Here is a 25,083-nt window from a genome sequence, read left to right as displayed (position 1 = left end):
AAGATAACCAATGATTTGAAATATAGGCCTATCGCCAAAAGACACGTGATCAGTGAAACTTCGTGAGAGGATAAATTACTGCACTGTGACTGTACCAACGCCATGTTGCTATCACTTTGCCCCTCCCAAAACATTGCCATCGGAACAAAAATTAAATAACCTTGCAGTTACAGGTCGTACACAATACAGTATAAAGCAATCAGCCCTTCCCAGCGCCATGTTCCGTCGCTGGGCGACGAGCGAACCATTTGAGTTGATCCACATTTCAGTTTTCGAAAAAAACTGTTAGAAACAAATTCCATCAACAGAAGAAACAAATAAGTTTTTGAAGGTCTGACTAATGATCCCAGTACCTGTCGCATGCAGTGCGAGCGCTTTACATTTTGAGCTCGTTTTCTTCAGCTTTTAGACTATCGAATCAATTTTAAAAGTTTTAAGAAACGGAATCCTTCAAGAGAAAAATTCCCTTTTGGAAGATCCGGGTATCGATCCCGGTACCTCTCGCATGCAAAGCAAGCGCTCTACCATTTGAGCTAATCCCCCACGTGGTTCTTTTCAGTATTCTTCAGCTTTATTATAAGAAAATTTTTCTTCAGTACAATGCCCATTTTTCAAACGAAGGAAAAAAAGAAGTCTCTTTAGATCTGGGTAACGATCCTGGTACCTGTCGCATTATAAGCGTAAGCGAGCGTTTTGCCATTAATTCCCCATGCACGTGTATGACTGAGTCTATTTTTAGAAAATTCAGCACTGAAAAGAAACTCCTAAACAAAATCATTCAAAAGAAAACTAGTCCTGGTGTGCTTTCCGGCACCCCTCGCCACGGCAAAGCTACAGTGCTATACCATGTGACCTTATCCCTCACACGTTTTCAAATAGAATTTGAAACATTCGGAAGCAGTTGTCTTCAAAACACAAGAACAAAGATTCGGGAATTGATTCCATACTATAACTCTCCTAATCGAGCTCGAGCCAATCTCCTACACTTTTTCCTTCGGCTTTGACACAATTCAATTTTGAAAAGTTTGAGAAACGAAGTCCTTTGAATGGAAAAAAGGTTTCTTCGGTCTTTACATAATCCAGTTTTGAAAGAAACAATTTTCTTCAATAGAAGGACAAAATAAGTCAACGTAGGATCCGGACATTGATCCCGGTACCTCTCGCATGCAAAGTGAATGCTCTAGCGTGTGAGATAATGCCCCATGCACCATTCGCTTCCTTTATTTCCCTTCAACCTTCAGAAAATTAATAACCTTTAAACGAAAAAAAGCCTTTTGGGAAGATGTGGGCGCCGATTGTGTCCTACGTTTGCTACATAAATATTTTTGACTATATTCTTAGTTTGACTCATACCACTGGACACTGACTTTGAAATGTAGCGTACAAAATGACAACCTCAACAGCTGGACAACTATAAACGTCTATTGATAACAGTGGCACAAAACATTTAAATGCTACTATTTGATTCATAGAAAAAGAAGCATGTGGTACTTCGTCTTTGCGCAGCGATTTGGACGCGCGCTTCACAACGCGCAATGATAGCGCGTCACGCTTTTCGAGCGCGTACAAAAACTGCAATACGTATCTGCTCGCGCGCTCATATCTCAAGATGTTCGTGTCGGATAGGTTTGCCTAGAGATTTATGGTTTCTTCATCTTGTTATCCTTTACGAACCTGGAATCACGGCCTCTACATCTTCAATGGACAAACGTATAGAAATACAGTGAAGCTGGTCAACTTTCGTTCATCATGGGACTCGCTCCTAGTTTTCCAATCAAAACGCAACCGATGAATTTTGTATCAGTTCTGGCTTTTGACACCTCAGGTATCGTGTTGTATCTGTTATTGAAAACATGACATCCTTGGCCAACCTTTACTGTTGGGAATGACTCTAACTTCAGCACTATGTTTTCCTTAATTTTATGTTTTTGAGCAGGGAAACGGCGGAAACATTTCCGGCAGAGAAACGATATTACCGAGTTCGAATCCCTCACCAGTAAGTATTTCGGTCGCTTTGTTGAGGAGAGACAAAAGGCACAAGAAGCGAAAGAAAAGTTCAACGGTAAGCGAAACACGCCCAGACAAACGGATGACATCTCACAACCGAACTTGCGCTTCTAAAAAACCATAGACATGCAGTGAGAAAACTGGCTGCGAACCAACAGGCCAACGACTGTGGTGCGAACAAAAATAGTTTACGCATTATTAATGCCTTGAATGTCCTACCTTCAGGGCATCACTTTTTCGTCTGGAGGCCCTCTCCAATTAAAAAAAAAATCTTATTGCATATGTATCAGGCCAAAGTCATTCTTGTAGTACATCTTGGACAGTGTTTGTGTCTCCCACTAAGACTCTGAGGCTAAATTGGCACTTTTTTGTATAGCACATAGGAAGGAAAATGGAGGAACTCTTGCTATTTTTTTTTGCAGTTAAAGGGGATTGACTTCTCTAATTTTGGAATAAAAGTGAGCCCAAAGTAACGATTACCAATACCACATTGTATTAATTTTTTTGTCGTTATGAAACTTCAGCAAAAACCTGTTAAAAACTACCGTTAGTCTTGAGTGAGCGCAGTGGCGTAAATCTGCGAGGTCCTTACACAAGTCTGACACTAGGGGGCGATATTCATAACACAGATGTACATCTACATGAGATCCGTTTCGCATTCCTGCCGAATCTTACATCAGAACGAAATATTTATGTTTTTTTTTAATTGCTCACTCTTTGAATGCTATTAAGTACAGTTTGGTTGTTGCGAATTTCGAAAAAAATCGTTAAAATCTGCGTTTTTTTCCCCACTACAAAAAGAGGGATGATTCAATAGCCTCGGTCAATACCCCATCCCCTTGGGATTTACGCCCATGGATGAGCGCATCTTACTGTATGTTGTTTCTAAAAGTAAGCAATTCTTATGTAATTACCAAGTAAACTTTGCAATCCAAACCTGTAGACTGGTAATACTTACCCCCTAAAATAAAGAAAGTATAATCAGATATAATAAAGTACAATCACATTAAAGATGAAACTGCATGCTTTTTTCCCCATCTTTCAGACCTTGTCGGTTTGGCGGCTCGTTTCCCGCAGTGGCATGAGAGTGACATTGCCGACTTCAGGTCTATGTTCATGAATTTCGATCAGAACCACGATGGCTTGATAGACTTCCCAGAACTGTACGCAAGTCGAAGTAGCTAAGTTTATTGGTTAGATTGCAAGCAACAAATTTTCGTAAATGACCAATTTGAAGTATCCAAGACTTTCCTACAGTCTGCATTAAAAAAAAAGAAATGATAGAGCTCCGTTGCAGCTTTAGTGAGATTGCCCGCATCTCTTCCCTTTCATACTGAAGAACATATAAAATTCAGTTTTCCCACTGAGGATATGAAGTGGAAATTCAAGGAGTTTCTCCATCGGTTATCTATGGAGAGTATCACCTTATGTCATCATTAAGGCCTACCCTTCATGGTTTCATCAGTGAAGTCACCGATTTTTGTGTTACTTATTCCCCCCGTTATATAGTGACAAAGCTCTCAACGAGTTAGGGGATACATCTGCCTATCAAGTCCGCAAACGCAAATTTGACGAGATTGACGAGGACCACTCTGACAGTATCGACTTCGAGGAATTCCTTCACGTAAGGACCAAATCGTAGCTTGTTGCTGAAAATGCTTCAGAAAAATTCGGATCGGTTGCATTTTTGCTTGCATACAACGAGGAATTTGATATCTTTACCGGTTCAACCTTTTCGGTACAAAGAAAGGGTCTAGCTTTCCTCTGACACCACTAATCACATGAACAATTCAATTCTCTACCTTAGTTACCATCACCGATCGTTATAGGAGTAGAGTAAATACAATTCATTTGAAACGTCACCAGTTATTTCACAGCAGTACGATAACCGGATAAAAATGTCCCGGAATATTAAAACATGTACGTTATTTATGTCTTTTGTGAAATTTTGTGAAATCAAAGAATTACACTTACAACACCGATGCCAATTCCCACCCTTAAATATATTATTCATTACTGATCTGTTTCTTATATCGTTTGCCGCAACTTTTACCAGAAATTCTCTCTGGACTGTGGTAAATTGGTCAAAACAGCAGCAGCAACGACAATTATAGAACGAGACTGTACTTAATGTTGGCCCTAAAGTTCGAAGTGAACATTGGTGTGTGTATTCGTATTGTGAAAACGTTTGTTCAAGTCAACCCTTTGTTTTTTCAATCACAGTTGATCGACAATGTAATGATGTCATCTGAAGAGGGTATCTCTGGCGCCCTCGGTGATATGTGCAAACGGGAAAGCCAAAACGCCAACATCCTGCGTCATCTGTCCATCGAACAGCAAATGACAGCGGGGCTATTTTAATCATACGTGGGTTGGAAAAAAATGAACATTGTTATTTGTGTGGTCCGATAATAATAAATGCTGCAGGAGTGGATATCACTTATTGCAAAGTATTCTTTTTTACAACGTTGGTTTTATGACAAAAGTGTACCGTTGATAAAAGTGGTTTAGAAAAAAAATGGCCTCTTGGTGACTCAGACAGATTGATATTTAACAGCCCCTTCTCTGTAGATTTATAATGCATAAAGCTCGCAGTGCGCAAGTAATAACGCCCAATAGTTGTGTCAAAGGATTTCCATAACGCGTCATTACCCAACATGCATTTTGAAAGTGAGAGCTTTATGTGTTTAAAGTGTATAGATACAACTGGAGCACATGATCCAAGCAAAGATCAATTAGAGTGATTAATTGATCTGAGCTAGTGGCGAAGTAGGCTCTGATTGGTGCCCGAGTTTGAATAATTCATCAACCTCTCTATACCGTGATTCAACGATAATGTATTGCTCTCGCATAATTTGTTTTTCAAAATAAAGGAAATAGCATTTACAGCTCGCTGCCCCAGCTGATTAATAGAAATGAATCTCTCTCAGTTTTAAGCATGATCTATTTATAATGCTGGTGATTATCGTCATTATTTTAGTTAGTTTTTGTTCCTTTTCCTCTTTAAATCCTCTTAAATGTTGTATTCTGATTGAAAACAAGAATTATCATTTTATCATTTTTAATTTTTTATCCTGTCGTTTCTCCCTGATAGATGTTGCAAAAGCAAAATCTGATGCCATTCATTTCATCAATATTTCAGCACAATCTGCCCCAATATTTTTGAGAATCGGCATCTCGTGTAACCTATCTCCGATGAAACCGAAAGGGCAGCAGAATGTAGGCCTACATGTACGTGCACAATGAACCGCAACACACTAGGTTATAAAAGTCTGAGTCCACCAACAGATTTTGTTGAAAATGTTGGACAAATACAAGACCATGTCACTGAGACTCGTCCCTCTTCTTTCGTGTAAATTTTGTCGTGTAAGTTAAGATCATGGCTTCAAACAAGAAATGTTTGTGTATGTGGATATTCCCCAGATGGGAAAGGAACAAACAGCCATGTTCTAATCTACAGTACTTGGCCCGCGAAAGCGTAAAAATAGAAAAAGCTGGTATTTTTCAACACATTGCCTAATTGTATTTGCGCCACCTAGTGAAACGAGTTAACCATTCTGTGACCTCAATGAGCAGACATGGGGGAACCCGTCTGCACATTATGAACGTCACAGCTATTCCGCTATTGCGTCAATAAACACAATGAGTATGCAGAAAGCCACGCAACAGACAGAAAAATACCTAGACAGCTTCCCTTTCACGCAAGATTGATAGCCTTTTCTATCAGAAAATTTCATTTAGTTGTGATATGATGAGCTATTTTGGTGAAAAACTTGAGAAAAAACGTGAGGCCTGCCGTGTCGCATAGCAGGTGCAGGAAACAACAAATTTGAATAAAAGTGACCACGTGACGTCTTTTGGCCAATCCATCAAAGGGTAATTACCGCCTGAGTATTTTGCCCTTCACTGTGTCGCCATTACGTTACGCGAAGCGGACTAAAGCCGCCCCCGTGGTCGACGTTATCTCGGATTTTTACCCTATTTCTTGGATCATACTGCCGCAACGGTCGTGGAATATACGAGAGCCATGTGTCGAGTATGACTGCCGCAAATTCGGCGGCGAATGGTGCCAGTTTGGAAGATTGTCACACCAACTTGTTCGCCCTGGTAAGTTGGAAATTCGGGGTCAGATTGGTTGTTTGAAGTGCGTACGTCAGGAATGGATACCCCATCAAGCCGTGACCCGACAGCCATGGCCGAAAGACATGTCGGCAGAAAGTGACCTTGGACCAAGGGACACGAAGGAAGAATACGATTAGAAGATCATATTTTCAGCGTTAAATTTCTTTCGTTTAGTGACCACAGACGTATTTATCAGAATGCCTCTGGCTGAAGTCTTTTTACAAGCGAAAATCCCCGCAAACATGTTGAAATGTAGGTGCACGTCATTCACGTACGTTAGGATTACGACTACGAGGAAGTCAATCGAAGACGCCATCATCATGACCAGGCCGTAATTATCACCGTGATCACGTTTGCGGTTATGTTGAATACCAGGAATAGTGCTAAACACAAGGCCGAAAAGTTGGATCACATTTTTATTTTCAAATGCACGTCTTGTGACCATTGTCTATTTGCCTCATGCACTCCAATCATCAGATGCCAACATCATACAGGTATTAGGGCCTATGATATAGTACACGCCTAGGCTTCATTACTCATGATATTAACAGATATCGCGTGTGATCTCAGCCAAAAGACAGTATCATTCCAATTCGGCCTTTTCACAGTAGGGTGCCACCAAGAGTTTTCAACACGTTGGCCAATCACAATGCACGAAATTTGTCGACCCAATGCGCATTTGGAAAAGGTCGACAAATTTCGCGTGTTATGATTGGCCAACGCGTTGCAAACTCTTGGTGGTGCACTATTGTGAATCGCCCGTATTGACACCGTAAAATTTGGAGACTGGGTACTGTGTCCCAGCAGTATGTAATCCATAAGCACTCTTCAGAAGCCAGCAATATCCTATAACTATTCAAATGTGAACTTGTTTTCGACAGTTACTATTTGAGCAGCAAAAGTGATAGAACGTTATTGGTCATTGCTATGCTATAAAATTTATGATAACTCTGGATCAATCACATTTGCAGATCACCTGATTAAATAAGAATTAAAAGTTGTGTAGGCAAACCTTTTGTGAGATTTGTATGACCAGTGTGAGTGGGGAGATGAGATCATTTTGCTAATGGAAGAAAAATTTTGGTGTTTTTGCTGTTTCTTTGTACCGTTTCTTCTTGGCTTTACCTTGAGGAAGCTATCTTGAGTATTAAATGCATTTGATTAAATTAGAGTGCCATGTACATGTATATAGGCCTACCGTTCTCCAAATAGTTGCAACGGTACCTCAGACAGTTTTGAGGTCATGCTATTTAGCGTCAACAAGAGTCAACAACCGTCAACAGAGACTAGTGGCGTCAGCAACTTGAAAATACCGTAAAGATTTAGAAGTGGTTTTATCATATTTTAGAGACTAACACCTGCCACTGTGTAAGAGAACAATGAATTTGCTTCCAGATTCCCGCAGGATGTAGGGGGCTGCCATCTTTCTTTTCTCAGCCCTCTGCATGAAACTAACATGGTGGCCATTCGGGCTGCATGAGCAGGTCCATCTTGTCACTCACAGTTTGACACTCAAATATCATTTCAGATACATGTAGTATGATACATTGAATATGATATGTAGGAGCCTGATTAATATTGTGAATTAAAAATCTTTGCATAAATAGGTTTGAATAACTTGATGCTTTATTGACGTTTGTTGACGCTAAATAGCATCACCCTAGTTTTTGCATCGCTGATGCACGTGATGCAGTGTGCATCATAGTACATAGTGTAGACCCTATAGGCGATGAGGATTCCAAGACATTACATGTAGGTCAAATGACTTGCTTATTAAACAGCTGATGATTGCTTCGCACAAGCTCCCAATCTCCTGCCATAAATTTAGATGTACCGTATCAGAGGCTGTGCAGCATGCATTGTCTGAAACTGTCAACTGTTGTAGAAAGTGGGAATTTATTTCCCTTGAAATTGAGTATGCGTGAATGCCGTGAAGAGATTTGTTTTCAATAGAATGAGGGTTTATCAATTTGTACGTAGAGCGAGGCACAGTGTCCTTTGGAATACATGTGTGCAAAAATACCGTCTGTATGGAGCTGACTTCATTGGTTACCATGCATTTTGTGTTCACTTACGATAGCCAAAGAAGGGAAGCAGTTACACTCATGCATTTCGCGAGCAGCACAGTGTGCATGCAGCATGTTTGTACATGACTAACAACGTGGGCATTGTTTCATGTCTCATGGTTGGATATTGTCTTATGTTTTTACTTCTTAATGTGTCAAATGGAAGTTGAAAGTGGTGCAAATATAACATGAATTAGTGGAAGTGTGAAAAATAAGTTCAATTTACACTAGCTAGAATTAAAAAAAAGTGATAGATATTTCATTTTGGACTAACGTTACTAATGTAAAGCACAGTGCATGGTGTGCTGCTAGATTGTGCATATCCTTTCACTTGCTAGCCAACACTAGCCACACAAGAAAGCCAACACATAATGAATAACGGTGCTGTTATGTGGAACTGCGTTTTAAATGCATACTATCGGCAGCTACATTCTTAAGTGACATTGTAAAGTGTACCAAATTCATCAAACCAGCAGAACAAGGGCACGGCAGAAACAAATAAACTGAGGTCATTGGATCTGTCAGCAATTAGAATTAAACAAAACAATAAATTTAATATTTAAAAAAAGAAGAAAAAATATACATTGATGAACTCCACTTCAAATAATATCTAAGGAAGTTCTACACAAACTGGATGGCAAAGTACATGTAAAGATTACATGGAGTTGACTAATACCAGGTACAATGAGCAAAGGTGGGAGTTTGACATGACTTGTAGCCATCAGGGAGCACTTGGGTAGAAAATCAGTATTCTAGTGAGGACTGGTGATGGTATGCTCGTCTACGGAGAGCACCGAGTCAATCTGGCGCAAGCCTTCTAGGAAGAGCACTGAGTCGGTCTGGCCTAAGTAAACTCATATACCAGACAACAGCAAGCCTGGGGAGACTCACAGCCATTGAAGAAGATATCTGGTGGCCCGGCGGGGCTAAGTGGGAGCCCACTCTTAGCATCGTCTTGAATCAGCAGCTCGTCTTGGGTGTTGGCTATTAAAACTTAATAGTTGGGGACACACATCACAGTGATGAAGGGAAGTGGCCCAACTCTGACCTTGGTGGGACTGCAGGAGTGCTGTGCTTTTCATTGCTGTATAATGAGAAAACCATCAGCCTGGGCAATTTTGGTAGACATTCTGGGAGCAAATAAACATTATTATTGAAAAGAATGCTACAGGCACCGCTTGGTCATTAAAGTTTTATTTGCGCACACAATTTTGTTACACATCTACATGTAGATCTACTATATCTTATGAAGTGGAAAAAATACTAATTGCCAAAGGTTAATTTGAAACAACTGTCGTCAAGAACGTTCTGGAGAAAATCCCTGGAGGTGTATTCTTCCTTGAGGGGAAACAAGAAACAATGCATCGCTCTGCCTTGTGATTTTTCACTTCCTGGTCGTAAAATAAATCCAAGCATCTGATGCATGTGAATATTTGTGAAGCAAATTTGTGTGAAAATCCCATTAACAAAACTTAGGGCTAACAGAAACTGAGGTTTTACAATACAGTGAAATGTTTCCATAATTTTCAATTTTTACCATTGGTAAATTAACTTATCCCTCACTTGGCTGGCATCACCTAGTTAAATTGATCGGGCTGCCTTCAATGTACACATACCGGTATCTTGTATTAAATTTGCATAGCGTACATAATTTATTGCATTCAAGGCCAAGAAACAATGTAATTGATATTGCTCAGAGCAAAAACTAGTGGATGAGTACATGTACATGTACACATACCATGCATGCAATGATGAAAGAATGCTCTGACACTAATGCTTGAAAATCCTAGGATACACAATGGCCAAAGTTCACTGGCCCAGTGGGCTGTGTGTACAGAGAGTGCATACCTTAATGCGCGTATGGTTTAATGCTTGAGTGACCCACTCCATTGGTGCGTCCAAAGCGCCTGGGACCTTTTGCATTGTAAAATTCTGTGTGCACGGTGTGGCTCCACGACACACTTCATGCACACTGAGCTTTTCAGTGAGTAGTTTGTCTCATTGTCAGAAATGGCCATTGAGTGGGTGGGAGAGAAACAACGGAAGAAGTCTAGATTGGCAGGCAGTCGTCATACATGTATGTTGCCATTAAATTTGGCTGCCTGTATTGATCATGGCGTTTCGTGGTTTTAGAAGGGGGAGGATGCTGTGGCTGGTCTTCATGACTGGCATGTTGACAAGCGGAGCATTGGGAAAGGTCAGGTGTCAGCCAGGCAATGAATCGTGGCGGCAGTGATAGGGATCGGCTGACTTGAGGTCCATGTGGCATTACATTAATGGCATCACTTAGCACTACTGGATGTCAACAACTTACACATCCCAGTGTTGTTGGTTTTTTTTTTTTTTCCATTTTCCCGTGTGCATATTCACGTAGTCTGTGTTGGCTCATTAAAAGTTTTTCTTTCTGAAATTATGACAAATACTTCACATGCTGTATGTGCATACATCAACAGTCACAGCTACGCACCTTATTGTGAAACATTTTCATATTTGTTTTCCTGGTCTTCATGTTGGTACAGTTTAGGTAATTGAATAGGTCCGAGTGGAACAGAACTCAATACAGCTCATCTCAAATAAATAGTTCCTGCTGGTAACATTTGTACATGTTGGTAGTAAAAGTAATGACAGGCCATTCCCTGATATTTGCTCGACACGTGAAATGTTTGAATTGGGAAATGGCAAGAGACTGGGATTTTGTTTTATAAATAGTGAGTGTAGTGTGCCATACTTGGTAAAAACTAATTGAGTGGATACAGGTTGGGTGTTAACTGTTGACAAAAACTGGAAATGTGACTTACAAAATTATATATCGGTACACTTTCCATACGTGTAAGTGTACTTTTTGACTTTTATTGATTTTCCACCCTGTATATACATGTACCAGTAGATCTTTAAGTCTCACTGCGTGAATCAAATTGCCAGTGTGTGAAAAATAAAAGTGATTGAACCAATCAAAAAACAAAAAATGGAAAAATAAAAGTGATTGATTGAACCATTTAGATCTCTGTGTACACATTTACATGTTAACTGTGTCTTTCCTTATCCCTCCTTTATTTTCCCAGACGGATCTCTCGGGCATCAAATGGCGTAAGTTCAGCTACGATTGCCCCCAGGAGCCACTGGGGCCCCTGGAGGACCCCGTCCTGGTCTCCTACTCTCGCTGCATCGCGGCCAACATCCTCAGCGTCTGGCGCCGCGTCCCCTTCATGAACACAGACCTTCTGCTCTCCCTTGACGTGCCCATGAAACCGGACCCCATCTGGACCAAGGAGCTCTGGATTTACTGGTATGGGGACGACCCAAATCTGGAGGAGAAAATCTCGCCGGATCTCAAAGGTAAATAAGTGCCCGAGATGTGTCACCTTTGCTGATGCACCAGCAGCTGAATGCCTTTGTTGTCTGTGAGCAGGAAAATGTTGGGATCTTGTCAAATAGTTAATAAGAGCTGTCACTTCTAAAGGGAATCATTTTTCCAGAATCCAAATCTGTTTTGCAAGTCCTTGTGCAGTTTTTAATGTTGAAAGGAATATGTCCCGTTACTTTTTTGCTCTTTGACTTTTGAACTTGTGGACATGACTTTGCAGATGAACTTCATGGCCTGTAACATTTGTTTTATATGAGAAGCACTGGTAATTTGAAGTCTGTTTCTTTTGAGGAAAAGAAACTTTGCTAAAGACTTCAGTTCATCTGTTTGCTTGCTGCCAGTCTTTGCATCCCCGGTTTGCCCTTTGTAACTAAATGCAGTCAAAACATTCAGTTCTTTATAGCAGTGGCCTTTTTCCTACATACACAATGGACACCTTCGCAGATCTTGTATGCTGTGTGTGTACACACACCAGATCTGGACTATGACCAGTGCGATCCTGATAGAACCCTTTGTTAAATCTCTTGATAAATAAGCTGTTGCTAAAAAAAAAAATATGGATCAAAAATACTTGAAGGTCACAAGATGCAAAGTCCATATCTGCACTGCTCTTGTAGAATTTGGCGGAGCTGTTGTGTGCAGTTTACTACATACATGTACACATGTATTTACTGGTACCTGTGTCTTCTCATTATTCATTATACAGATAAGTGCATGTACAGGTACATTATCAACGTGCTCGTTTATTTGTCTTGCTGATTCTTGCTGGTATTTCCCATATGGTTTTACTTGAACCTAGAGACACTACAAACAGGAAATGGCATTCATACAAATTCATATTATTAATTGAAATATTATTCAGCGTCAAATTTTATTTTATGGGCATCCATTCTTTCTTCCATCAGCATTAAAAATCCCTTAGTTTGACCCCCAAATATCAAATTTTCCAACAGAGAACATTTCTTGGTTCTGTTGTCATTCTGTGCAGGCTAATATGTGTTCTAATATGGTGATAATGAGTAGTCATCATTATTGTTATGTTGGATTGAAAGGGCTTATTTAAGAGCACAATAGAAAATTAGTAAGATTTAGATTTGAATGAGTTTGAATGATATTGCTGTTTATGTCATGTATTCTTAAATTGTATTGTCGCCACATTGAACATTGCCATTTTTGAATTCTAATTATATGGATCTTGGTGCAGATGTCAAATTCAGTGTCTATTTTTACACATCTAGTTAAACAAGGTTGACCCTGAATGAGAGGTCATACAGATAATAACAAGGATGCACAAAATCTCTTTGGAGAGATATCTGGACTGTGCTCCTACCACTAGAGTCCCTTCAGTTTACCTACCTACCACACCGCTGTCAGAAAAAAATAGGTCAAGAGGCCAGCCTGAAATCATGGCCTCCCTTAAATTATCAGTGATGGAATCTGTAGTGGATTGAAGCAAGAGACCAGGCTCAGCCAATTGACAAGACTATTTGGGGCTATAAAATGTCGTTTGTGCCCCCACACAGTCTCTGCTGCTGGTGTCAGTGTCGTTGTCTACTGTTCAGCTGCTGTCTCCCTGGATTCATGGGCCAATAGCTTGCTGGTGCAGAAGCAGATTGTCAAAGTTAACACAGGGCTTTCATAAACTTTTTTGACAAAGGAGTATTATTATACTCACTTCTTTTGTTTAGAGGAGTATTTGGATCTCCTGAGGTAAGAATCTAGAAGTATTTCACTTCCGGGAGTGAAAGCAAGGAGTATTTTTATGTCTTCTAATAAATGATTATGAAATCAAACTCAGTACATGAGATTCGGTTTACATTGTCATCTTAAGCATAAAACAAGTTAGGTAGTGCTTGCAAGGGCAGCTTCTCAATAAGATCGGCAAGGGTGCTCCTGATGACATTGGAAGGTGAGTCATTGTCAGTGTCATGGCTAGTTTTGTGGAAGAGCTCCGACAGTTTAAGTTGTCTGTACGCCATTTTGACAACACTAATTCTGCCGCGTGTGCCGCAAGAGGGCTATTTTCGAATGATCGATTACTTTGTCAATGCATCGGACGGTGCTGCATGCTGCTCTGACCTGTGCTACATGCATGGCGTAACAATGTTTTGATTGGTACCAATTTGATGTTATCGAATCCAAAGTGCACACCATGCAGGCGCCATTTACATGAACAGCCGCATTCTGTACCGCTGCAGCACACTGTATTGCACATGTACACGTACACGTGCAGTTTAGTGAGACATCGTGCACGTCACCGTGCTTTTTCGCCGAGCGACATCGAGCAAGTGGAAGGCTTGCCATCAAGCCATGAGGACGAAGTACCGGCATGATTGAGTGGCATGATATTGCTAAACAGTTGCCCTTACAACGTATTTGACATTCTACAGTAAAAAAGATTCATTTTGACCCTAAATACTTTAAAAATTTTGAAGTATTTAGGGTCAAAATGAATGCATTTTTTACGTGAAGTTATTTTCGTATTCTCCTTTTTCATTGCGTAAAATACACCAATACGCACGCTAACGGAAGCCTTGTGAATAACGAGTGGACTGCTGTCAGCACCCTCAAATTGTGGAGTAATGTGTAGGTGTTGTTTGCCACACTTGTTGCAGGAGTAACCAAATTCTTATACACGTGGAGGTGTTTTCTTTGTAATTCTGTCTCAGTAAATTTTGTCTGTTGATTAAATCCGAAGCAGACGTGGATATTGCTTGCCATGATCTCTTGTACAGTTGTTCCAAAGGTGAAGCCAGTTTCCATTGTGGTTTTGCCTTTCAACACTTCACTGCATCAGGAGTTAACACAGAGCTCCATAATGGCTAGCACCCTCGGCCCAATTGTACCAGTACACATGACAAGTGGTGGGTCATTATTGGGGCATAAAGAGTGGGCCAACTCACTTGCTTGTCCTCTTAATCCCTGGCAGGCATTTAGGATCTTTTCTTTCTGTCACCTAAAGGTTTCCATACCAAGTGAACAATGCCCAGGGCCTGGGTGCGTGTATAGAACATGACAGCGTTGGACCACCTTGGTGTGTTTTTCTTGTAGATCCAGTGCACTATTTTTGCTGCATGAAGTCTGTCTGGAGGGATAGCGTTAGTCCGTACGCGTACATGAGAAAAGCCTTTATTGCTTAAAAGGTCAGACTTCGGAGAACATCAGTGAAGCTTTGTGTAGTTCAGTTACCATTTCACCCACCCCCTGAAAGAAAAGGCTTGAGAGTCATGTTTTTCATGTTGAATTCTTATCAGTGATGTCATTGCTTGTTCTGGATCTTAGTGCTGTCATGTCTGGCTATGTACCAACTAATCTTTAACATTCAGATTAATCAGAGCGAGGTTTGTCATTCATGCACATGTATACGTGTACTACCATAGAGGCCACTAAGATGTGTGCTATTTATTCACGAGAGAGTTGTTGCAGTTGATGTATCAATCTTTTGAAAGGGAAGGCTTTTCAATGAAGACTTTGAAAAAAAAGATTTTGCCAACAGTGGCATGTTAGATAAACAAGTAAAGGAAAAGGTACATGTACATGTAGCTTTGGGCCAGCTGTGTATGTACAGTGGCTTAAAATGCATTACACTATAATGGGTGTGAAATCTCCACATTTTAGCGGATTTCCACTTTTTTGTTAATTTGCTGAATTTGCTTTGTGTGTAAACAGCAACCTTGGACCACCGATCATGGTGCTGTGATTGGCTGCTAATGGAATATTAATATTCATATGTGTATCAGTCTTACTCTTTGTAGCCGTTTTTGCATGAGCTGAAGTAGTGACTAACAAGATCCACTATAACTCGTGGTAGCACACATTTCACTGTAAATTTGCGGCTTGAAATAAAGTTAGTAAATTTTTGCTTTCGCTGATTGAGGGCTTTGTAGCAACTGGTGCGGGGTGCATTATTGTGTGGTTTTGCGTCGCTTTCAACAGGCTTTCAAACAATTTTGGACATAAACTCATCAAAATATCAGTGCAACACAAATGTACAATTACCCATAGAGATTCTGATACCGTCTTTGACAAGACCGATCCTCAAGTGACAAATCCACAGAAGTGGATTTGAATGGAATACACTGGTAGACAGGCAGACAACCCAATCTGTGCCGGGAAAATCCAAAAGCCTGGACATCTGATGTGCATTCTTTAAAGAATTGAAATTTTAAAACATGGTTAGATCAGGTAGGAAAAGGGCCAACTCGCTCTACAAACCTTGGTATTTACAATTTTGGTATACCTATTATTACGGCAGTTCATTTTAACCTTCAGGAATTTCAGCCAAATGAAGGACAAGTAAAATTAAATTTTGCATAGCCTAAGTTCCAAGAAAAAAATAACTAAAGTTGCACCAAGAGGCTGTAAAATGTGGTGTAAAATGCACCACAGAGCATCTACATTTCAAAATTTGTCTGTGGCCCCCACACTACATATACATGTACATGTTTCACGCTTGCAGTATCAGCTATCTTTTCTGTTCCACGCACACCCCCTGCTATAATTGCCATCAGAATTTTGGCCATAAAGAGTGCATTGATGATCGACAACACAGAGTGTTTTTGACTGCAGTGCGTCGTCAAGTGAAGCTATGTGTACTGTACATGTACACCTCTGTACAGTTTACACTGTACGTTGGCCTTCATGTATGTGTTTCGGTTGAAACCCTGCATATTTAACAAAGGAAATTGATAAAAGCCTTTGCCAAACATTTATCACTACCCAACCGTTCTGTGCATAGAGACAGGAATCATCCTGCCGTGAAACCCACAAATTTTTCCTGCCTGCTTTGGGTTCACTGCTCAGTGTTGCCTCTATTATTATGCCCTTCATTGCAGATTCAGGTTTGAATGGGCTCTGTTGCAAATAGTTATCAACCTGATTATTGCATTGTAATCCTGCAGGGCTGTGTGCATGTATTTCCATGCCCATGCTGTGCTGTGCCCGTACATGTAGTATGGCTGCATTGTGCTCGCTGTTGCTGTTCTTGATGGTGGTGCAGCATCACATGCAGGATGTAACCTTGACAGTAGGCATGCCGCCTGGGCGCCATTTTTCTGCTTGGGGCTGACAGTGATTTGACCTTCACACGACTGGGCTATGTGATCCAGCCCTGTGTGTCTTGATTTATTTTAAGCACATGGACTACATCATGTATGTCACGTGTGTATGAACACATGTGTATGCAGGCCAGTGTAAAGAGTGCTTTTTAGTATTTTAAGACCCTTTGCTGTTCAAATTCACGGGTTAGATTTTCCTTACATATTAATATTGCAAGAATGGGAATGCAGTGCATTTTTTAAAAATCATCTGTCACTGCTAATTGCAAGAATGGGAATGCAGTGCATTTTTTAAAAATCATCTGTCACTGCTAATCATAGAGAGGAGTGCCAGCTACAACATCCCTTTACATAATATACTTTATAGTAATATTGATTAATGAGAGGCATTGCAAACGAGGAAATGTTTCAGCTTCACGCTTTTCGAACTAGCAATACTTGGTTCAGGTAAGTCCAGGTTTAAAAAGTGATACTGTGATAACTTAAAAATCAACCACCATTCCCCAGAAATGGTAACCGAAAGCGTCAAGAACAGAAAGATCTAAACAAAAAATTTCTCTGAAATTTAGTCTCCTTTGCACATGGTTAGCTCAACTTTCTTGAGTTTGAATGTATAGATGCAGTTTTTATTGTCCGTTATTTATCAGACAGTGTCAATAACTCTGTTAAATCTTGCTTAGATAATCTAACTCCAGGGACGCTGACAGGCTACAGAGTTTTTGACTGTAAAGTGTCCAAAGAAAACATTGGGATAAGCTACACGGAGAAACATTACACATCACTGATTTGGAACAGCCCACAAAATGTATGAACGTGTGTCACATTCTTCCCCCTCCCTTCCAGCCAATTTAAAGCATTTGGCCATATCTGCCAGTTGTCCTGTCTTTATTTCTGTTAGCAAAAGAGATTATACATGTATGTGATGGCTCAAGTCATGACACGAATTCCACCATGCGCCCCACCCTGTACAAGATCGAGCAGTTACTTGTTTCTCGAGGGAATAGCACCACGAATTCTTGCAGCATTTGACCAATTTGGCCATACAAAACTACCACATCATGCACTGCTGTATTGAGTGCAGCAGACTTAGTTTGGAAAGGGTTTATTATCGTTAATATCATCTTGACTGCTCAGGAAACTACGCAGATTTCCTCAGTGCAGCGGAAGCTGGCCAGCTCTGAGGAGGGGAGGGGGGTGCCAGTGTTGTAATGTCATCAGGAATGCAGAGGGGCTTATCCCAAGGATTGGCCAGATTATTGCTCAGGTGAAGATGTGGTTGTTCATAACGCTGCTGTTCAGCTGGAGTGTATAAATAGAATTTGTTTTATTCTTAATACATGTAGATGCTCAGTGTTATTTGGAGTGGTCACCCCTACATGTACATGTATGGAGGATTCTCAGTTCGGAAAAAAACATTAAAACTGATATTGAACAAGTACAGGACAGTATGAATGAATCTCATGTGCACACAGGCAAACAATGGCCAGAGTACATGTACATGTAGGTGTGAAAATTCAGTCCAAATGGCAGACCTAAATGGGCTGTAAAAACATTGTTGCATCAAGAAGGTGGGAATTTGAACTTTACCAAACTGCCCAGTATCGTGCTGTGTTTGACCTTATTTCTGGGAGTTGATCAGAAGAAAGTTAATGGCAAATGTGTAGTCTCATGAACGTGCAGGTTCTGTTGTGTCTAAGATTGGTTAAACTGGAGACAAATTAATTTGATATGTTAATTCAACATTGTAATGGGCATCCCAGTGTACCGTTCGAGTGTACATGTATGCTTGCATTTGCTGAGAGGGAAGGGAGTTCACTTTCAAAGTAGCAATTTTTTTTTTTCAAAACTCTAACTTTTTCAATTTGTAGACGCAAGTTTGAAAGTGTCATTAAGAGCATCCTCCCCAGATTCCTTCCAAAAGGATTTAAAATCCTCTTGAAACTATTTTTCACATGTAAGCCATTCATCCCCCAAACCTTAAAATGTAACCACCGTGCTCATTGTCCCTCTGGAAAGATCAAGTGTACTCTAAATCAGATGGTATTCTGGGAGCTATTTATAGTTGTCGCTGGCCGTGGCGTGGCGTAACGTCTTAAAGCTTTAGCAGCACTGTGCATGCACTCCTTACACTCTCCTCCCTTTGCGCTGTGTAATTATCAGTGCTCTTGTAAACCACCACCTGCCGAGTTGGGTTAATTTTCGATCCAATTCCCAGGATAAATGCTTGGATGCTGGGGCCATCCAGCGGCGCTTCATATCAGCCAAGCCAGGGACAGGTGACTGGAGGGGAGGGGGGACAGAGATGTACATGTACACATGTATATTAATCGGCCGGGTCGACTCAATTTATTACCCTGGGGGCCATTCTTTAATAACATTGGAAGACACTGGCAGGAATATGATAATAATTTGGAATAAATGACGGGTTTTGAGGAGCATGTTTTTCAACCCCAGAGGGTTGTGATTAGATAACGGCGATACTGCTTTCCCTAATCATCTGACAGGTTTTGTGTATTTGTGTGTTTGGAGTATGTGTGTGTTTGCCTGAATATTTTATGCTTATAAATCTTACTTGACAGCAGGCTCATTTTATTTTACTGTCAGAGTCTCGCTATTGGAAAAGGATGAGATCAGTTTATCAGAACTGCAGAATTTAGATTGAAATGTCTTGGCATGTGCTTCAAAAATGCATGTGCAAAGTCTTAAGAAAAATATAATTGACAAAACATGTGCAGTGTGATATTAATCACAAGATTAAATTAAACTGATGAGATCAGTTTATCAGAACTGCAGAATTTAGATTGAAATGTCTTGGCTTGTGCTTCAAAAATGCATGTGCAAAGTCTTAAGAAAAATATAATTGACAAAACATGTGCAGCGTGATATTAATCACGAGATTAAATTAAACTGATGAGATCAGTTTATCAGAACTGCAGAATTTAGATTGAAATGTCTTGGCTTGTGCTTCAAAAATGCATGTGCAAAGTCTTAAGAAAAATATAATTGACAAAACATGTGCAGCATGATATTAATCACAAGTAACAAGTTTGCTGCCCATCTGAAGTGTTTCCACATATTCTACATTTGCTTGGGTTTTTTTCCGGAAATTTCTTCAATTAAAGGAACAGAATTCTATACCAAAATACCATGCCTGCCATGTTTGAGAGAAATAAAAAATTTACTCATATGGTGGTAAATAGTAATGTTAATAGTATATAGTGAATAAAAGTACTGTGCATTTCTTTTTTTCCAAGTTTTTCTTCTCCCATGAAATTGCCAAACACCATATGGGAAAGTTCACTGTGTAGGGTAGATCTTGCTCAAAGGAGAGTTTTTGAAATGTCAACGGGTTAATTCCTGTCTGATGGAGGTGTCCATACACGTATATACTACATGTACATGTACCTTCATAAACAAAATCTCTTTCCCAGCTTCCCAGAATAGGATATCCCCCTATTGCCATCTGCAGCCTTGCATTGTGTTCACAAAGCAGAAGGAATAGTGTGCAGGTACACATAGCAAGTACATGTACTGTACATGTACGTAGCCCATTACTCACACACACATGTACACTTATATACATTGTACATGTACATGTACATACCCTGTACATGCACATTGTACCCACTGTACGTGTACAAAACCTTGACCCGGTGATCCTTTGTCAGTCTTTGTATGTACTGTATATATGCATGTACATGAATGTGTGTTTGTGTATTCACAATGTGTATTCTGCGAATTCCACAGTTCTTGAGGGGCTCAGCCGATTGCTTTGGAATTTTTCTTAGGATTTCGTGGAAGCCCTGAAAATGTGAGTGATGACCCCTCAAGGTTCACAGTTCAGGAAAGCTGGAAAAATTCTCGTAAGAGCAGGGGATACCTCTACACATCTACACGTAGTACTCTTGAAATTGAAATGTTGGCCTTAAATATTTGTGCATTTTATTGGAAGTTTTATTCTAGAGAATTCCAAAAATACTGCCGTTGCATTTGGTTGTGTCAGTTACGTACATGTACATGTACCTTTGTTTCTGCCAAGGGACTGTTCCTTCAGCAGTTCCTTGCAGGTTTTTCCCCCACTGGTCCAGAGAGAGACACAGCTGTCAGAGTAACTATTTTGGAAGCATTCCCTTGGTGTGCAGGCAGTCTGTGCCACCTGTTGTAGTATACAGTGCACTGCCCCTTCCCTGATTGTTTTACTACCCCTATCAATCAATCAATCTCCAATTTGACATGACTAACTTAACCCATACCACTCGTCTGGTTTGACCTGAGAGGGTCAAGCCAGATTTGTGTACAGTGCTTTGATTATGCAAGGTACATTTGTCTGAATGTAAGTCATCTGTCATCCATTACTTGAGATCTGAGTCTGACTCCAGAGGCTCTGTCTGTTTTAAAATCCCTTTGTACCCTGATGATTTAAATGCATTGTGAACACTTTGCAAAAAAGATGTTTGAAATTACAAATTCACTGTATTATTAATAGGTATCATGTTTCACATGGGACATTTCATACACCCTACTTGTAAGTAAATGTACGTGTACAACATGTATATTTGTGCCATATTCTGAGTAATACTGGAAATTAAGACATTACTGCAAAGAGTCTTTGAGTGTTCTTGTGTTCACACCACTGACACCAGGTGCAGTTCGACCAACAAAAAAGGGTACATGTACATGGTGGTGTTGCAGTTGCCAAATGCATAACATAAATTTCCACTGCCGTGGCATGATGAATGTGTTGAATTTCTCAAGCATTGCAGGAATGCCAGTAAATCAGGATAGGCGCATTGGCCGGTTTCCCCTTTTTCATTAGATAAATTCTTCACGCCAGGGCCCGAAGATCAAACAAGAAAGGGGTCACCTTGTCTTGGGTACATGATGTACTGCATACACGGTCACATGGGTGGGTTGTTCGGACTTAAATGGCAGCAGAAGGTTGAGAGGAGGCTGAGAAATGAAGCGACTCTCGACAAGGAGTGAAGCTGGCACTGTAAATGGATCCGTTCTGGTTAGATTGTTCAATACTACAAGCATAAATTATCTGGGTCATCACCAGCCAAGTCATCTTTTGGGCTGAGCGGGAGGCCAGTGTACATGTAAAACCAGCCAGGCATTTTTATGCATAATGACAGATTTCCCTGACTCAGAAAGCCTTGGGGGAGATTAAACTCTGCAGGCTGATGCACATGTAGTATTATAAAGGCATTAGGCATTCCTTTTCTTTGTACCACAGGCTGTTTGTTAAAAGGAACAAACTAATGCATGCACAGCGCAACAATCAATACAAATACAGTACATCTTCATGGGCAGGTTGTGAAACTAAACACGTTGTGGGCTGTATAGAATTATGTGTTAAGATTTATGCATCAGATGGAGTTACCATGTAACTGAAAAGTGAAAGCACAGCAGGACACAAGCAAGGGAAGTTTTTCCAAGTCGGTAGGAGAAATTGTTTTCCCTGAATGTTACAGAGACCCTTTTGTATGAAAAAATGTGTTTCCCTCCCCCATTCATTTTCTAATGATTATTGATGTTTGATGTGTAAAAACACTTCCGTCTTGTGTTTTTTTTCCTGTTTTAAGTAGTAGTAGTGAGATGATTAATTCAGTGAGCATTTGTATGCAAAATGTACATGTACAAATAACAATCCTTACTTGACGTGTTAATAATAAAAGCCATGTGTAAAGCAATTAAAAAGTGCCGATGTATGTGTCAACAAAGTCAAAACCAACATGCCTGCAGAGGTTTTTTTCTCCCAAAGTGGGCACATACATGTGGGGGGGGGAGTAAAAGGAATCTTTTGATTTGACCACCAACAAGGTGAAGTCATCAAGCATTCATCTGGTTCCCCCCTCGCTGCATCAAGGGCATTGCTAATAATTGCCCAAGGATGTGTGGTAATAGGCAGGGGTAGCTGATTTAAATCATTTTGATTTAAATCAAGTTAAATGAAAAGATTTAGAAAAAATAACTGATTTAAATCAACGTTTAAAACTGCCTTTTGAAAGGGCAGCAATGTTAATATTTAGGATTTTTTTCACCTTATTGATATTTTTTCCCTAGGTTTCTCACATTTTAAATGCAAATATAGCTCTGTTAGCCCCATGGTACCGGTCTGGGGTACCAATAAAACTGTGGTTGCACATTTACCTGGAACATTTTATCCAGGTTGGCAGGGATTTTGGGTTCAAATTATCCTATTCCCTTAAAATTTATCTATGCATTTCAGTTTTGATGCATGAATTAAATGAGCCATAATCATGAGTTTAATTAAACTTGATTTTTCCGTTTCTGCTTTTGAGTTTAATGTAGTAAGGTATCAGCGTACAACTACACGTACCTTTTATCTCTATTTAATTACGACTAGAAATGTTGGTCATTACACAGTGAAACCAGAACCAGTAACAAAATGTTCTTTATACAGTGATTTTCAATCCGGCCTAAGGAAACTGGATCATTTACAAATCTGATAGACTAATTACGTTGAACAAGGGTCTTAAATGTTGGAACAGACTCTGATACAAATATTAGAGTTTGGTGATACACCAGCTTTTTACAATACATCTAGCTTGTACATCATGTATATATGTGTGGTTGACGGCATTTCACTTACTGGCCCTTCAGTTTCATCTCCTTTAACAAAATCCAGGGAACTCTAGTTTTGTCCAAACTTATGGCCCAGTTCAAAACCTGGTATTGTACCCTTGACACTTGTAATATTGATGAAGGAACTGTCTACAGGTGCATGTACCGGTAGATATATAGGCCTATTGTATGTTCACCAGGGCTCTGACAATATGAAAGAGGGATATTAAATGTGTTTTAAAGGCCGAAATGTAATGTTAATCAAATTACTGGATTTAAATCTCTTTGACTTTCACGATAAATGCCAATTTGCCCCCAGTTTTTGATTTTGGTTATAAATCTGCTTTAAATAAAAATGTCTTATTCAAATTTTATTTTTTTTACATATATATATATTTGGTTTCAGTTTAAAAAAAAATGTCAAAGCCTCTTAATAGATCACATTAGCTGATGTGACTGCTGGTGTCAGGCTTCAGGTAACATAATTTGTCGTGAATGCCAGACTAATGAATTGGTCAGGAGTTTTGATATCCTGTAGGTGGCATATAATCAAGGTGACTGGCTTCATTACTGCATTGCTAGTACTGCACATCGTGTCTCATGTACATGTACAGCACATCTCTGACCAAATCGGTCTGCAGATTGGAAGGTAATCAGTCTATGTTGGTTTGTGAGGTAGCTTGTTTCTTTTGAATAGATTGCATGAACAGGAAGAACCATGTACTGGTACAGGTACATTTAAATTACACACCTACGTGTACAGTAAGTAGCTCATGCAGCATACTGGCTGTTCTTTTTTTTTCTGTACACAAGTAAATTTAAAAAATACATGCTCTACAGTGTAATACATTGCATGTATTAATTTATTCACTTTTCCTGAATCCTCCAAATGTAATGCAATTTTCACATAAATGTATCCATTTCAGATTGCTGTTAACCCTAACAGTTCCGAATGCTACAAAGTACTACTTAGTAGTAAAATGTACTCAGCCCTGTCCTTGTAAGAGGACATGACATTGTTATTCTCTGAAGCCATAAAATACAATAGAGAAGACAATGTACCATACAGTGCTGTGGCACTATAAATGCATAGTTTTATTGTTCTCTGTATGAGTAACAATGGAATAAACCTAGCCAGAAATAGTCATTTGTAGCGCTAGGTCCTTTAGGCTCAGAGTGTTACGTAGTATTTTGTAGTACTGAGTACACTAAGCCATACAACGCCGGTACTGTTAGGGTTAATGGACTGGCCATGAGGGCATGCTCATCAAATCATATTTGATTAAGTTTGTCAACATAATTGCCAAATTTTCTTTATCAGAGGACAGTTAATGTTTGAAACTACACGTATACGGTAGAGCTGTTGATCATTACTGCGGGCATTTTCAACAGACAGCATGTATTTTAATGCATCCTATAAAAATTCACATCACCAGGCACCTCCACTTTACAAGTAAACACTTGAACTTTGCCTAGCATGAAGGCAGCTCTGTCTCCCCCAGGGAGGATATTTATAGCTCTTGGGTAAAGAGTGTCTTATTAGCTGGGATTGCTCCAGATTGCTCAATGTGTGTTTCTAAATCAGGGTTTCATCTAGGATTGCAATATGTGCATGTACATCTCCCAGCTCAAGTCAAAAAGTGCCTGTTCTCTCCCAGGGGAAGTTATGAAACTAAAATCCTTTGATGCCATGTGAGACTGAACCTGTGTTTCCAATGCACAGAGTATTTTGGAGGGAAAGATTTAAGATTTAAAGCATGCAGTTTGAAACACTGTTGAACAAGTCTGCAGTAAAAACAGTAAAAAAAAAAAGGAGGGGGGGTTCTTATGAATTTGAACAAGCAAAAACTGCCTGTCCATATTCATGTCACCTGTGAGT

The 25,083-nt window shown here is 39.9% G+C and overlaps 2 protein-coding genes and 1 non-coding gene across 3 annotated transcripts in view; 2 read left to right on the top strand and 1 right to left on the bottom strand.

Annotated features, from left to right (window-relative positions):
• Positions 1-470: 470 nt before the first annotated feature.
• Trnaa-ugc (transfer RNA alanine (anticodon UGC)) lies at positions 471-543 on the bottom strand. The gene has a single exon. It is a non-coding gene; the product is annotated as a tRNA-Ala (tRNA).
• Positions 544-1,586: 1,043 nt separating this feature from the next.
• On the top strand, positions 1,587-5,340 carry LOC110982005 (uncharacterized). Its single transcript, XM_022240116.2, has 5 exons — positions 1,587-1,825; positions 1,937-2,062; positions 3,053-3,170; positions 3,517-3,631; positions 4,231-5,340. Exons 1-5 carry the CDS (start codon positions 1,750-1,752, stop codon positions 4,366-4,368), a joined length of 573 nt encoding a protein of 190 aa, XP_022095808.1. The 5' UTR covers positions 1,587-1,749; the 3' UTR covers positions 4,369-5,340.
• An 86-nt stretch (positions 5,341-5,426) lies between these two features.
• Positions 5,427-25,083, top strand: part of LOC110981975 (mediator of RNA polymerase II transcription subunit 13-like) — a 75,618-nt gene continuing 55,961 nt past the window's right edge. The window contains exons 1-2 of the mRNA XM_022240048.2: positions 5,427-6,114; positions 11,258-11,531. Of these exons, the coding sequence (XP_022095740.2) occupies positions 6,046-6,114; positions 11,258-11,531 (343 nt within the window). The 5' untranslated portion in view covers positions 5,427-6,045. The remainder of the gene's footprint in view (positions 6,115-11,257; positions 11,532-25,083) is intronic.

Source organism: Acanthaster planci, linkage group LG09 (genome assembly GCF_054643075.1).
Source record: "Acanthaster planci isolate LZ-2023a linkage group LG09, COTS_SCS, whole genome shotgun sequence".
NCBI classification, from domain to species: domain Eukaryota; kingdom Metazoa; phylum Echinodermata; class Asteroidea; order Valvatida; family Acanthasteridae; genus Acanthaster; species Acanthaster planci.
This window is presented reverse-complemented; position numbering and strand designations above follow the sequence as displayed.